The 14462-nt window shown below is 45.7% G+C and overlaps 1 protein-coding gene across 8 annotated transcripts in view; it reads left to right on the top strand.

The window, feature by feature from the left end:
- The window catches only part of USP20 (ubiquitin specific peptidase 20), a 34116-nt gene that overhangs the window by 14013 nt on the left and 5641 nt on the right, over positions 1-14462 (top strand). For 5 of the 8 annotated variants that reach the window (XM_089535191.1, XM_089535195.1, XM_089535189.1 and 2 more), the window contains 11 exons: positions 792-929; positions 2105-2244; positions 3081-3256; positions 3360-3454; positions 5887-5920; positions 6260-6305; positions 8098-8278; positions 9092-9218; positions 10366-10535; positions 12154-12235; positions 13502-13610. In XM_089535191.1, coding sequence (XP_089391317.1) covers positions 792-929; positions 2105-2244; positions 3081-3256; positions 3360-3454; positions 5887-5920; positions 6260-6305; positions 8098-8278; positions 9092-9218; positions 10366-10535; positions 12154-12235; positions 13502-13610 — 1298 coding nt within the window. Of the gene's footprint in view, positions 1-791; positions 930-2104; positions 2245-3080; positions 3257-3359; positions 3455-5886; positions 5921-6259; positions 6306-8097; positions 8279-9091; positions 9219-10365; positions 10536-12153; positions 12236-13501; positions 13611-14462 lie in introns of those variants that run through there. The other 3 variants (XM_089535194.1, XM_089535193.1, XM_089535196.1) reach the window with 2 other exon arrangements.

The raw sequence follows: 14462 nt of genomic DNA, 5'->3' as shown, positions 1-14462 counted from the left end.
AGGCTGCTTACTGGTTAAAACAAATACAATATAATTTAAAATATACAAAATGTCAGTATTAAAATAGTGGCAAAACTATTGACCTTAGAGCCTTAGAATGAAAACAATTTGAGTAATACATTTTAAAAGATTTTTTATAAAGTTAAGCCATTATAATGTAGCCCTTTCCTTAAAAGTCTTCAGTTCTAAAAGCCTTTCTGAATAAAAAACTATTTGCCTACAGTCAAAAGGATAGCGAGAAGGGGCCCATTCTAGCCTCTCTAGGAAGGGAGTTCCAAAGTCTAGGGTCATTCATGGAGAAGGCCTTCACTCGTGACCCACTAACCATACCTGTGAATGTGATGAAACTGAGAGAAGGGTCTTGCCTGCAGATCTCAGGACTCAGGCTGAGAAAAGTGAGGAAAACCCCACTCTTTTTGCTGTTGCTAATTTCTATTTCTCTCAACATCCCAAACAGCTGTTGTAACAAGTAGCTCTCTACAAATTTCACTCTTCCCGAATTAAAGCCATCTAGAAGTCACTTAAAAACATGCAGGGATGCAACACAGTTGGCATCCAGTTGTGAGCCAAGCAGATAAACTGAGGAATGTGTTTATTTTATTAAAATCCAATGATTCAGCCTTTTGTCAACGATATGAGGCACTCAGCACAATATAAAGCTTATCCAGAAGCAATGAAGCAGCAGACAGAAATGTGGCAAGCAGGGATGGGATCCGGAGGAAAATGGCTGCCTGGTGAAACTTCTTTCCCCAACTCCTTCACATCTCCCCTTCCTTCCCTTCTCGACACAGAACCAGATAATGAGGCCTATACACGCTGCTCCTCTCGGCCCTGCAGTCCTGTTCACCATGACATGCACTCTAAGCTGTCGAGTAGTCCTCTGCGTTCAAGCCCAGTGAGGTTGGGACCCTCATATGTGCTGAAAAAGGGTATGTTTAACATACTTCAGGATGTGTGAATTTGCATGGTTGAAATGCAACTGATGGTGTAGAAAAGCAGTGAGATACATCCAAACAGCTCTTTGGATTTTGCCTTTTCCATGAGCTCTCCATGTCAGGTGTGATTTCTTTCCCCGTGGAACTCGAGGGACTGTAAATATTGCCAAACATGAAAAAACAAAAAATGAGAAGTAGCTAGTAGTCCACATCTAGTATTGAAACACTGATAGGTTTTGAATGTTAAAGAGAGCAGGGGTGGGCCTCTAACCTATTTAGAAGATGAATTGTTGGTCCTGTAAGTTGCCGGGAAAGTGATTCTCCCCTATGTTGCTTTTGTTTTCTCCCAGGAATGTGACTAGAAGAAGGTTAGCTTGGGAAAGTGGTGGAGCTCAAGGGCTTCAAAAGACAGCCTTACTTCTTAGATACTACTCCCATTTTCTTGCCTATTTCAAATTTAGAAATCTTACCAGCAGTGCCATAGTCCTCTCCTCCTTTCAACTTTGTTTCTTGCCTCAGGAATCTTAGTAGCAATAGCTCAAAGAGGCTGCCCCTATTTTCTAGCTGAGCAGGGGCAAGAAAGCAGAGAACTCTCATGAATACCTGTTGAGGTATTGTGTAATGTCCCTGCAGTGTTGAGTAGAAGTTCAGGTAGTGCTCAGATAAATCTATTAGTTGTAAAAGCAGCACAAGGCTCCTTGTTATTATTATTATTGTTGTTTCAAGGAGTTGCTCATTTATTGTTTCACTTGTTTGTGAAGTTGCCCCAAGACTTGTCATTGTTTCACTGATACCTCTGGGTGTTTTGGACTACAACTTCAATCTGTCCTCAGCCAGCCCAACTCTTAGGACCTGAGATTGAGTGAAGTCTTGAGGCCCTGATGCTGGAGGTGGGCCCACTCCCACCTGGCACCTGGGTCATGCCCCCTTGTACAATTAACTCTTAGAAGGAGCTTCTGTGACATCCTGAACATCCTCATGTACATTTTAAAGCCGTTTCCTTGAGGTTGTCTTTTTATTTTGGCTTTCTGCCATCACCACCATGACCATAGCTGTCCTTCTGTTTATTTAGCATCATGTCTGCTTCGTTCCTGGGACAATCTTCTACTGAGAAAGCTCAGGTAGTATTTGTTTGCATGTTGTTTATTCTTCTCCATCTCCTTCCTCAGCTCAGATGTTGGCTTCTAGCAAGAAGAAGAAGGAGGTCCGTTACCGCAGCGTCATCTCTGACATCTTTGATGGCTCCATCCTGAGCCTTGTGCAGTGCCTCACCTGTGATCGAGTGCGTTTCCTTATCTCTGCTGATCCAGTGAGAAAGGGTGCAAATAATCTCCTTTGGGGAGGTGGCTTTCCTTTTGAATTTAGGAACTGCCTGGTACCTTTAATGGTCCAGGGCTGTGTGTAACTGCCCTCCAGAATCCCCTGGGCAGAGAGTCAGAAGTCTCAGCCTCCATGCTAAAACTTCTGGGTCTTTCTACTTGCAAGGCAGGTGCTGGGCCATCATGCCACAAACATTCCTTTGTTATGTGTTTTGATGTTCAGAGTTGTATTAGAGATGTGGTGCAAGAGCCTCCAAAGACGCACAGGGAATCTGCTGAGCCGTAGTGTAAACCTCACCCCCTGGGATTCCATTCTGTTCCTTCTGGGCTTCCCCAGATGGCTACCACACACCTACACTTTCCACATTAGGCCAATGTGTCATGGTTTCCACCTTTTCTAGAGCAAGACGTATATTTTGATTTCAGCAAGGCTTCCACACCATAGGCAAGGTCACCAGAGTTTTACCTTTTTTTAACAACTCACAGAATCCCTCATCAAGCATGGGAGATTCTGGGAGGTGAGCTCCCCAAAGTAACTTTTCAAATTTTTATGTTCCCACCAGCATCACATTTCACTGTGCCATACCAAACTAGCTCATTGCCAGATATCACCAGGTTGCTGAGAAACAGAACTTCGAAAAGTCACCTTTTTTTACTACAGCTCTTGGCCTCTTGCAGGCAGTATGGTCAGAGGCCCTGTTGGATGAGAGATTCTGGAAGTTGTAGTAAAAAATGCAACAGTTCCAAACTCTGACATTTGTCATGGAAGAGTTTGGTGTATCTGGAAAATCTTACTTTCTCGCCTCCCTTTTGTGGTGCTCCCCAGGTATCCACCACTGTAGAGACATTCCAGGATCTGTCGCTTCCCATTCCTGGCAAAGAGGACTTGGCCAAGCTGCACTCAGCCATTTACCAAAACGTGCCAGCCAAGACGGGGACATGTGGAGACAACTATGCCGCCTCACAGGGCTGGATCGCCTTCATCATGGAGTACATCCGGAGGTACATGAGCTTGGGAAGCACCATTATAGATTTTGGAACTTTGGAGAAGGGGAATGTTGGGGCACCTGTTCCAAATAATAACATTGCCTTTTTGCTCCAACAGGTTTGTGGTGTCCTGTATCCCCAGCTGGTTTTGGGGTCCTGTGGTCACCTTGGAGGACTGTCTTGCTGCTTTTTTTGCTGCCGATGAGTTGAAAGGTGAGTTTGCAGAAAAGTGGGGAGGCTGTCATAATGGTGCTTTGAATGGTTTTTATAGTGAATTGGGGAGACAAAGGATGCAGGACATTTCTTCTCCCAAGATGTTCTCTAGGATTAACATTTTAGCATTCTTTTTCTCTTGCCTTTGCCTATTGTGTGTAGTAGATTAGGTAAGAGATCAAAATAGAATCCTTATTGAGGAAACAGAAGGGCAGAGACATACTTTTGCCATGGGTAAAGAGGAGCAATGTGATTTTGCCAAGAACTGTAGACAAGGAACATAGGAGAGTAAGAGGTCAAAGGTAAAGCCAAGGCTGTTTACCTGTTCAAGAGAGATGATAATAACATCAGCGGAAGAGACTCGTAGAATCTAAGAATTGGAGGGGTCTGCAAGGGCCGTATAGTCCAACCCCCTGCCATGCAGACATAGGTCCCAAAAGCATGAGCCAAATAAGGCAGCTTCCAGCTGCTTTAGGGGCATGGCTTTCAAATGGCGCAAGCCCTCAAAGCAGCTGGAAGCTGCTCCAGCACCACAGTCTGGTCCTTTGGACCAGATCAAAAATAAGCAGATTAAATCCGACACCTGGAGGTGCCGGTTTGGGACTGCAGTGGCGGCCTGCTTTGGGAGAAGTCTGTGTGGTCATTGCAGTCCTGTCCTGAAGTCATCCAGAGACATTGCAGAACAGGAGAGACCATGAAAGACGAGGAGCAGACCCCTGAGTTAACCCAAGGAAAAGAAGAACTTTTCTCCATCAAAACATTAAAAGACTGATTAGAAATTTCAGAAGACAACCAACTGAGGACAGAATCACAGAGCCTTAAGGCATAAAGTGGGAGCAGAGCTTGGAAGGTTCTATAGTTTCTAGAATCCTGCAGCTGACATGGCCCATAGCCATGCTTGCTGAGATGTTTTGAGGATTGTAATCTAAAGAAGAAAGCTTAGAGCAAGAGAGACTGTACAGTGGGAAAAATAGAGACACTTAGAGGCTAAACAGACCAGCTTGAAGCACCGGTGTGGGGATGGTATGCAGACATGGTGTTTTGACACCGGTGTCACACTATGCATTCAACTGCATGGCAGGGGGCATTGTGGCGCTCCATTGGCGCAGCAATTAGACATACTGTGCCAAAGGAGCGCTGAAAAGTTTACTGTTTAAGTCAGGGGTCGGCAACCTCCGGCCTGCGGGCCGGATGCGGCCCGCAAAGGCCTGGCTACCGGCCCCCGGCTGCTCTTGCTGCCGCCGCCGCGACAGCAGCCGCCCATTGCGGCTTTTCGCCGCTCTGGGCACCGCCATTTTGGGCGGCAAAGTGGTGGCGCCCATAGCGGCCTCTGGGGCTATGGGCGCCGCCATTTTGCTGCCCAAAATGGCGGCGCCCAGAGCGGCCGCTGCGGCGGCGGCGGGCCTCTAGGAGGCCCGCTGCCGTCTCTGGGACCCTCCAGGAGGGCTCCCAGGGTGGCAGGGGGCCTCTGGGAGGCCCGCTGCCGTCCCTGGGACCCTCCAGGAGGGCTCCCAGGGCGGCAGGGGGCCTCTGGGAGGCCCGCTGCCGTCCCTGGGGCCCTCCAGGTGGGCTCCCAGGGCGGCAGGGGGCCTCTGCGGGGCCCGCTGCCATCCCTGGGGCCCTCCAGGTGGGCTCCCAGGGCGGCAGGGGGCCTCTGCGAGGCCCGCTGCCGTCTCTGGGGCCCTGCAGGAGGGCTCCCAGGATGGCAGGGAGCCTCTGGGAGGCCCGCTGCTGTCTCTGGGACCCTCCAGGGGGTCCTCCAGCGCTGGCAGGCCCCCCCCCCCCCAGCTTTTTTGCCGGCCTCTGACGGGGCCTGGGGCCCCGTCAGGGGCCAGCAAAAATGGGGAGGCCTGGCCCCTGGAGGGTGGAAGCTCCGCCCCTGGCATGCGGCCCCGCCCCTGGAGGGTGGAAGCTCCACCCCCAGCACACAGCCCCGCCCCGGAGGGTGGAAGCTCCACCCCTGGCACGTGACCCCGCCCCGGAGGGTCGAAGCTCCACCCCTCAGCTTCGGCCCCCCAGTCACCTGAGGGACAGCAACCCGGCCCCCGGCTCAAAAAGGTTGCCTACCCCTGGTTTAAGCTATCTTGTATGTTTGCACAAGTGGTGAGATCTGAACTAGAGAATATAGCTCTGAGGGTCAACACATGCATTGTGCGCAAAAGGTCCCAGTTGCAGTCCTGGTTTCAGAAAAAAGGGGCAGTGGTAGAAGATAAGCAATGAGGAAGATGTTAACAGGAGAACTTCTGGCACCCACAATAAACCAAACCAACAGTGTGATCAGCTGCTAGTCAGTTAGCTTCCTGGGTTGAAATTAGTTTCCTACCTTCATTCAGCAGATGCAGCTTTGCCTTCATTGGGCTTGTTGATGATGCTTCTTTCCATTTCTTTCTCTCTCTCTCTCTCTCTCTCTCTCTCTCTCTCATTCTCTTCAGGTGACAACATGTATAGCTGTGAACGATGTAAAAAGTAAGTGCCTGGTAGCCCCTTTCCAGTCTTTTTTCCAATGTGCTTTTCTCCCTACCTTGTATTCATGGACTGTGGGATGCTTTAAATTCTGAAAGGAATGTTGGGAGCCATTCAGATAGTCCCAAGGAGAGCGTAAACTGCTGGCAGCATGAAGGGTGAAGACTTGGCCAGAGTATAGACTGATCTGATAGGTTGGGTTTCACTTTCTTTGGGCATGTGGCAGTTAAATAGGGTTAGATAATGATCAGCTTCTCTGACGGGAAAAGCTATTTAAAAAATGAGGTTTTGGGATTTGCTTAAGTATCTATTCTTTTCTCTTTTTTCTCTGTCCTTTACCAGGTTGAGGAATGGGGTCAAATACTGCAAAGTTCTCCGGCTCCCTGAGGTAAGCAGTGGAAGTGTTGACCACTCAGATTGCTCAAAGGTGCAGCTGTGTTTCCACAAATGTTCTTGTTCTGGTCAAGAGGAGTATTTTAAAAAAATTAGATGGGAGATAAGGAAGCTCTCTTCCTTTCCTCCTGTGATGGATCCCCTCTCCAGGCTGGCCCCATAGTTCCAGCCCTAGTGCTTCGGTCACTCACCTTGCTTGTTTACCTACAGCATCCCTCCCTGGATCTGATACTTGGGCCTTGAGGTGACTATTTAGTTGGACAAGTGGCTGTGTTCAGTCAGTGGGTTTAGTGTGGTAAATGAGGCAAGTCTCCCATGTGAATTATTCAGTTGAAATATCTCGTCGGAGACGCAGAAAATAAAAACAATGCAGATTTATTGTACCAGATAAAATTTCTAGCATTAGGCTGGTTCCACACACAGTACATTAGTACACAATACACACCTCAGTCTCAAACAAAAAATAAATACTTCTCCCTGAACTCCTTCCAACATTCTTAGCTTCCAAAAACCATATTCATATCTCCTAACTAGTCCTTGCTCTGTGCTATCTTGCCCCTGTTGTTTTTGTGTGCCTTCAACTTCTTTTCAACCTATAGCAACCCTGAGGGTTTTCTTGGCAAGTTTCTTTAGAGAGGTTTTGCCTCTGAGTCTGAGAGAGTATGACCATCTAGCTCTTTACTAGGCAAGACTCTAGTTATATCCTTTTGCCTCAGCCTTCTGTAAATGTGATTGTCTGGTTCTTACCAAGGCTTGTCCAGCATCTCCCTTCACACTCCCTCTTCATCCAGGGTGCATAATGTAATATTTCAATCTTTCCCAACCTGCCACCAGTTAATTAAGATGATTAGATGAGAAGGAATAAAGCAAATTGCACTACCAGGTAGGAGAAGGTGCTGGTTTGCACACAAGTTTGTCGAATAATTTGTGGTTTAGTGGTTTTAGTGTTGGACTTCAATTCGAGATCACGGTTTGATTCCCTGCTTGGCCATGGAAACCCATCGAGGGATCTTGGGTCAATCACAAACTCTCAGCCCCAGAATACCTTGTGTTAAGTTATGGCCTTAGGGTTGCCATAAGTTGGAAACAAATTGAAAGTGCACAACAACAAGTAGGCAGCTGCACAAAATTTGGCAATACTGAAAGTAATTGATGCATTTTTGCATGAGAGGAGGAAGGAAACATAGGAATGTGAACATCTTGGCAGTTTAAGGCAGAGTCAGCAAAGGTTTTCCTGATGCCACAGTACAAAAGGCAGTAGAAAAGTATGTGGGTCACCGATTTGGCTTCCCTTGAGCCACAAAAGCATAAGTGTTAAAGAAGAGCATTTTCTGAAGTCTTCCCTCCTACACAGCTGAAGGGATACATGCTAGTATGAAGCCCCTCTGATATGTATGAACTGAAAGTGCTAAAATATGGTTTGCTTGTTTATACACATGAGGTATTCTGTCAGTGAGTATGGAGTTAGTAACTTGGCCAAGATTATGTCACTATTCAACGTCTAGGAGGTGTTGTTTAAGTGATGCTCTGGTTATTTCAAAAACCAATGAGAAAAGAGACCCAGAAGGGAGACCTACCACTAGACATATTGAGCCAACATGGACTTTAAACCTCAAAGTGGACAGCCCCATAGTGATTCCATGGCTGAGTAGAGACTTGAATCTATGTCTCTCACAGTCCTCGTCCAATACCCAAACCATTGTATCACACTGGCAGGAAGATTTTTAATATCTACAGATCACTTTTTGAGCTCTGATACCCTTTATCTATCCTCCCTCTCCTCCTAGATCTTGTGCATCCATTTGAAGCGCTTCCGGCATGAGGTCATGTACTCCTTCAAAATCAACAGCCATGTCTCTTTCCCCCTGGAAGGGCTGGACCTTCGGCCTTTTCTGGCCAAAGAGAGCGTCTCTCAGATCACCACCTATGACCTTTTGTCTGTGATCTGCCACCATGGCACAGCGGGCAGTGAGTCCTTTTCCTTTCTGTTTTCTGTTTTTCTGGAGAGGAAAGAATATGGCTCTTGCCACAAGGGCCAAATGTCAACAGATACTCATTGATTTAAAAAGGGTTATTTTGTTTAGTTGGCTCCGCTAGATAGTTTCAGCTTAGTCTCATAATTCAAGGCTGGGAACAATCATATAGAATAAACTTTCTTCTTACCAATTTGTGCGTTAATATATGTTAGGATGGAAGATAGGTCATACCTCATGGGTCAGAACCACTTTCTTTGGTTCTGATTAACATAGTCCTGGGGATCAATTTTCCACTGACATGCTATCTCAGGGGAACCATTATTCAACATGATTCTACTATTTGCTGTCTTGAGATGCTTGAACCCATCAGCTAAAGAGCTGTGGTGATCTTTTCCTTGGCTATAGATCACCTACTGATTTACCACCCATGGAACTTATAGCAGTGATCGGTGTCATTTTTTTCAGTACCAAAGTCTTGGCAAGGTCTGGAATTCCAACTCAGAATACCTGGAATCTAAACTGAATACAGCTTGGTGTACATTGGCCAAAGCAAAGGTGTCAGAAATATAAAGTGTCATTCTGTGTGTGATCAGAGGTCCACTTACTGTTCATTACTTATTATTAATGCAATTGACAAGAAGAAGTTTTTTCACTAGTTCCCACCAATTGGTCAATTTTCCATACATTTACCTATTTTGATGTCATTCAAGTTTTTATATGCCCCCTTTCTGGGAGAGACGTGTATGCTTACATGCATTTTGCTTTATGCTTTGTGCTTGTATGATATTTTTTTTCTTTCTTAAAGGTGGACATTACATTGCCTACTGCCAGAACGTGATCAATGGCCAGTGGTATGAATTTGATGACCAGTACGTCACAGAGGTGCATGAGACAGTTGTGCAGAATGCAGAGGCCTACGTCTTGTTCTACAGGTGAGGAGTTATTCTGGGACTTATTGGCCCAAAAGGGACTATATGCTACCCCCAGCTGGAGAAACAGAGTTTTTTTGTGTCGTATTAGAGTCAGATCCCATTTAGGTAAAAAATAATAATGTATTTTTCCTTATTAAAGTCAAGGCACCTTTGAAAGGGAACTAACCCCACATACTATCCCATTTTCCCTTATCTAGCCAAATATCCCAGTCAGTTTCCTATACCCTTCTTAGTCAAACTATTAGAGATGTGGGAAACAAATTCCTTAACATAGTTACCCATTGTGTCTAACATAATTTATCTTGAACGCTTGAGTTTTAATTTGTGCTTGCCTGTTGAAGGAAAAAGCAGGTTGTACTAGAAATAATGGAGGGGAGGGTTAATTTTGAAACCGAGGAAGGCTTGTACTTTCACTTCTAATAACGAGAACTCATCCACAGCACAGTGCAAGATAATAACTTGCAGCTTTAGGCAGGAAACTTATTTAAAAAGATGCTTCTTTTTAAATTTTAATGATTATTTACAAATATTATCAATTACTGAGTATATTGTATATTAAAAATATCCTCTGCAAGTAAAAAAAAAAGAGATGAGCATTGTAGTTTTGCCTTCCCCTGCAGTGCTCTTCAAATGTTTGTTTTAGAGGAGAGGGAATGGGCTGATTTTAAAAAATGAGAGTATTAAAACAAAACAAAATCAGCTGCTTAAAGCAAAATGAGGAACCTCCTTCTACCCAAGAGTTCAAGTTTTTGGGGAGGGGTGTTGCTTTCATTGTAGGGCAGGGCTGCAGGCAAAACAAGCCAGTATATTTTAGCTTAAAGTTCCTGATGCCATTAGCTGAGACTTAGAGGAGGTGTTTCAACCTTTAAGAATCAAGGGGAGTGCCCCACACTGTTCTGGGGAAGAAGGCTATCTTGAGAATTCTGAGGAGCCTGAATATGGCTGTCAGGGCTGATGGTCCCCACCCCAGTTTAAAATGTACTGCAGTGTGTTGAAGTGTTACAAAACACGCAGCCTTAGATCCTGTTCCTACCCACCCCCTGCCCCGGTACTATAAAGCACTTTGCACCTAAAGACAAGAGTGCTACTGATGCTTCATCCTAACCTCCTTCTCCTCCCCCCCCCCCCCCCAAATCTGTATCTCCAGGAAAAGTAGCGAGGAAGCCGTACGGGAGCGGCAGAAAGTGGTCTCCTTGGCCACCATGAAGGAGCCCGGCTTGCTCCAGTTTTACATCTCTCGGGAATGGCTCAACAAGTTCAACACCTTTGCAGAGCCTGGCCCCATCACCAACCATACCTTTCTCTGCTCTCATGGAGGTGAGGGAGAAGGAGGGGGCTGCTGCCACCTGTATGGGAATGTCCCAGTGGTGAAAGTTTGGAAGCTGTTGCTTTGTAACAAGCTAGGCCAGCCTTTCCCAACACAATGCACAGTCTGGATCATAGAATGATAGAAGCTTAGAACTGGAAAGGGCCAAAAGAGTCATCTAGTGGTCTGCCTTACCTAGACTGCAAATAATTATACACACACAGAGAGACCCTGAGATCTCTTTTCTCAGCTATGGTACTGGCAGTGGCGGCCTTTGCACATGAAGATGTGTGCCTGGAGGTCAGGTTAAACAAAGGCTCTGCAGCTAGGTAGCTCGGGGAAAGCTGCCACCGCTTCCACTGTTACCCCCAGGACTGCTCAGCTAGGCTACAGAGGTAAGCAGGTGAGTCCTTAGATAAAGTGGTAAATAGACTCAAATCCTTATACAGTATATAGAATAGTGGACTGCTATATAAATGGCAGAAGACTTGAGGATCTGTGATTTTTAGTGTCCTTGGGGAGGGTTCATGGAGCCAAACACACATGGATATGGCAGGCCCACTGTATTCAAAAAAACCAGAACAACCTGCCTTCATAAAATGAGAATCTGGACCTCTAAGGTGAAAACCAGTATAGTGCATAAAGCTCTGTGAGGATATATGTTATTGGTGTATGAACTCAGAGGGTTTGGCGTTTCGCTGCAGAGCTTTTCAAAGTGATTAAACAAAGTCACTTTGTTAATCATAGAATCACCTAGAACCCTAAAGTTAGAAAGAAGCTCATGGACAATCTACTCCAAGCCCCTGCCATACAGGAACATATAATTAAATCACTCCTGAAAGTTGCCAATCCAGCATCTGTTTAAAGACCTCCAAGGATGGAGAGTCCACCACCCTTTGAGGCAGCCCATTTCACGCCTGAACAGCTCTTACAGTCAAGATGTTCCCCTTACTGTTTATGTGGAATCTCTTTTCTTCTGATTTGAATCATGGGTTCACGTTGTAGACTCTAGGGCAGCAGAAAACAAGCTAGTGCCATCTTCTACATAACTTTCCTTTGCCCGCTCTTGCAATTTCACATCTAGCTGTGTTGTATTCCAACACATCTTGAGGTCACCAGGCTGGGAAAGGCTGACGTAGTTGGTTTCTTCTGGGAGCTGGTGACTGCTTACGCCACCATTTCTTCTTGTGGGGACTGTAGACCTGTCCCTTGGTCTGCCTTACTAACAGCATCCTTGCTGCAGTCCTGCAAAGTAATATATATGATTGGATCACTTCATTTTAGAGTGGGGGCAGGGGGCACAGTTCAGTGGTACTATTGCATGCTTTGCCTACAAAAGGGCACAGGTTCAGTTCTTAGCACTTTGTATTAAATGGGTCAAGTGATGCTGGCAGGACCCTCATTCTGAGATAGTACTGAGCTAGACAGACTAGGGTGTGAAGTAGCTTCCTATGCATCTAATAGAAAAGCTGAATTTCCTTCTCATCTCCAGAGCTAATGGCAGGAGTCTATTTCTCCTTGGCTGTAAACAGCAAGATCACCCCAGTTCCCCCCTGCCTTGCTGAAAAGTCAGCCATCTAGATGGCAACCTGATATTAATTCCCTCATATCTGCCTCATTTATTTACAGGAATACCTCCAAATAAATACCACTATATAGATGATCTTGTGGTGATTCTTCCCCAGAACGTCTGGGAATACCTCTACAACAGGTAGGGAAGGCAGTTGTGTTCCAAAGTGCTTAAAGGGCCACTGACTTCTCACCACAGTCTGCTGCACCAGTCCTTGTTTTTTGCTCTGGCTCTCCTCTGCCACTACAAATGTCTTGGGATGGGTTCTGTGGGGTGTTCAGAACAGGACGTGCCTGCCATTTGTACTGTTCACATACATTCTTTTCTTGGAAACACTGATTTCATTATCTGCCTAATTCAAGAAACTGAAAATCTTTAGTTGTATTTTGCTATTGTTTTTAAGTTAAGTTAAAATTAAAGTTAAGGTAAAATCAAGTTGCCTGCTCCTGGGACAGAAGTAGAAAGAAACTTGAAAAAATATGGCTGGTGCTTGTGGCAAGAGCACATTCTTGATACCAACTCTTTCCCCTTCAAGTCCCGTAAAACCTGCCTTTTTTGTGATGTCTTTCGCACATTCCCTTAGTTCTTATGCTCTTATTTTAACTTCATACACCTGAGTTCCCCAGAGTCTCATTTTGTTACAGAATCCTCACAGAAGTAGAACTGCCGTTTAGGCATTCAATGGCACTGACATCTGAACAGTTGTAAACTGTGTAACCAAATTGCAGCTAGTTGCCATGTACAGCCTTTGAAACAAACAAGCATCTGGGGGAAAATGCCTGAAGATATGTCTACTACTCTTTGTCACCAGCGTACTTTTTTAAAAAATGATTCCACAAAAATTGTCCTGTGTCATTATTGGGCAAGCCATGATGCAGCAAAGCAGAAGTACAATAATATTTTCTGGTTGCCAGTAGGTTGGCCCCATTTATTCCTTGGGAAGAGATGAAGAGAGATTAGAATTTTTGTTGGCAGTATATTGCTCACTAACCTTGGCCTGCAGTGCATTGGAATCCTCATTGGGGTCAGCAAATAGGCCACAGTTCACATAAAAAAATCCTGGTCCCTGAGGATTACGTAAGGTTGAGACTATGTAATTAAAATAACACACACACTTTTCGTCTTTCCCCTGCCCAAGGCAAACTGGGATCCCATGTGGGCTTCTAGAGAGCAGTCATTCAAAGATCTCCGCTCCACTTGTCTGTGCTGTTCCTGCCTAGCCCTTTGCCTGGTGACAGTAGAATGGATTGTGCCATAGGAGTGATGTCTTGTTTTTAAGGGGGTACAGTTTGGGAGTGGAGTGTGCCTCTCTGGTGACCCTCACCTATAGAAGGGGTTGGCTGCCTCCTTCAGCTTGGCTCCTCCAGTTCTTAGTATCCAATTTCTCCTTCTTTATTTTTGGTCCAGGTTTAGTGGCGGTCCAGCTGTAAACCACTTGTACGTGTGTTCAGTATGCCAGGTGGAGATTGAAGCCTTGGCCAAGAGGAGGAAGATGGAGATTGACACCTTCATCAAGGTACTATGTCCGCGGGTGGAGGTGGTTTTGAATGTATGAAGCTTTCTCCTGGCCCCATTGGTCCACCTGCTCAGGACTGGCCAGCAGTGGAAACTTTTTGCAGTGGTACTGAGAAAGGTCTTCCAAGCTCTGCTACCAGTGGTGGTTCCACTTTGAGATGAGAAAACTGTTCCTGGGCCACCATCCTTGACAAAAGACCCCATTGGCTACAGCCTCCTGTAGGCATTTCCCATCTGAAAATTCAGCTGCAGCATTGTATAAGGGAGTTGGGTGCAAGGGTGTACTTTAGAGCACCCACTTAGCTTACAGAAGTCCCAGATTCAACCACTGGCAACTCCAGCTAAAAGGATTTGATGAGGTAGCTGCCTTGAATTGTGGCTTTGAAGAAAAGTTGAATTGTGAATAAAAGAATGGACTGGAATGGAATGAGAAGTGATAGGAAATATTGTCTCTACCTGAGACCTCAAAGAGCCACTGCCAGTCTGAGCAGACAGTACTAGATAAGACCAAAGGGATAAGGCAGCTTTCCTTGCCTTGGCCGCACCAGCTCTAGGCCTGTGTCTTACATAGGAGCATAGGGAGTATAGAGCTGCAATCTATGGTACACTTGGCTCAGTATTGCCTACAGTGATCTATCAGTGGCTCTCCTGTGTCTGATAGAGATCCTGTTTCCTATCTCTTTGAGGCCCAAGAGAGCGTAGCTGAGGAGCGAATGGGATGTTCTCTAGGGAACTGTTGACTCAGATGTAATAAAAATTACCCACTTTGTAATTTGGTGCTTTCTGAGTGTTCCAAATATTCCACAGTGCAGTATTTCTCTGAATGTTAGTGTGATCCCTGTATTGCAATTTG

Source organism: Sceloporus occidentalis, unplaced genomic scaffold (assembly GCF_023333645.1).
Source record: "Sceloporus occidentalis isolate IW3139 unplaced genomic scaffold, rSceOcc1.0.p SCAF_8, whole genome shotgun sequence".
NCBI classification, from domain to species: Eukaryota; Metazoa; Chordata; class Lepidosauria; order Squamata; family Phrynosomatidae; genus Sceloporus; species Sceloporus occidentalis.
Note: the sequence above shows the minus strand (reverse complement) of the source record. Positions and strands in the feature narration are given on the sequence as shown.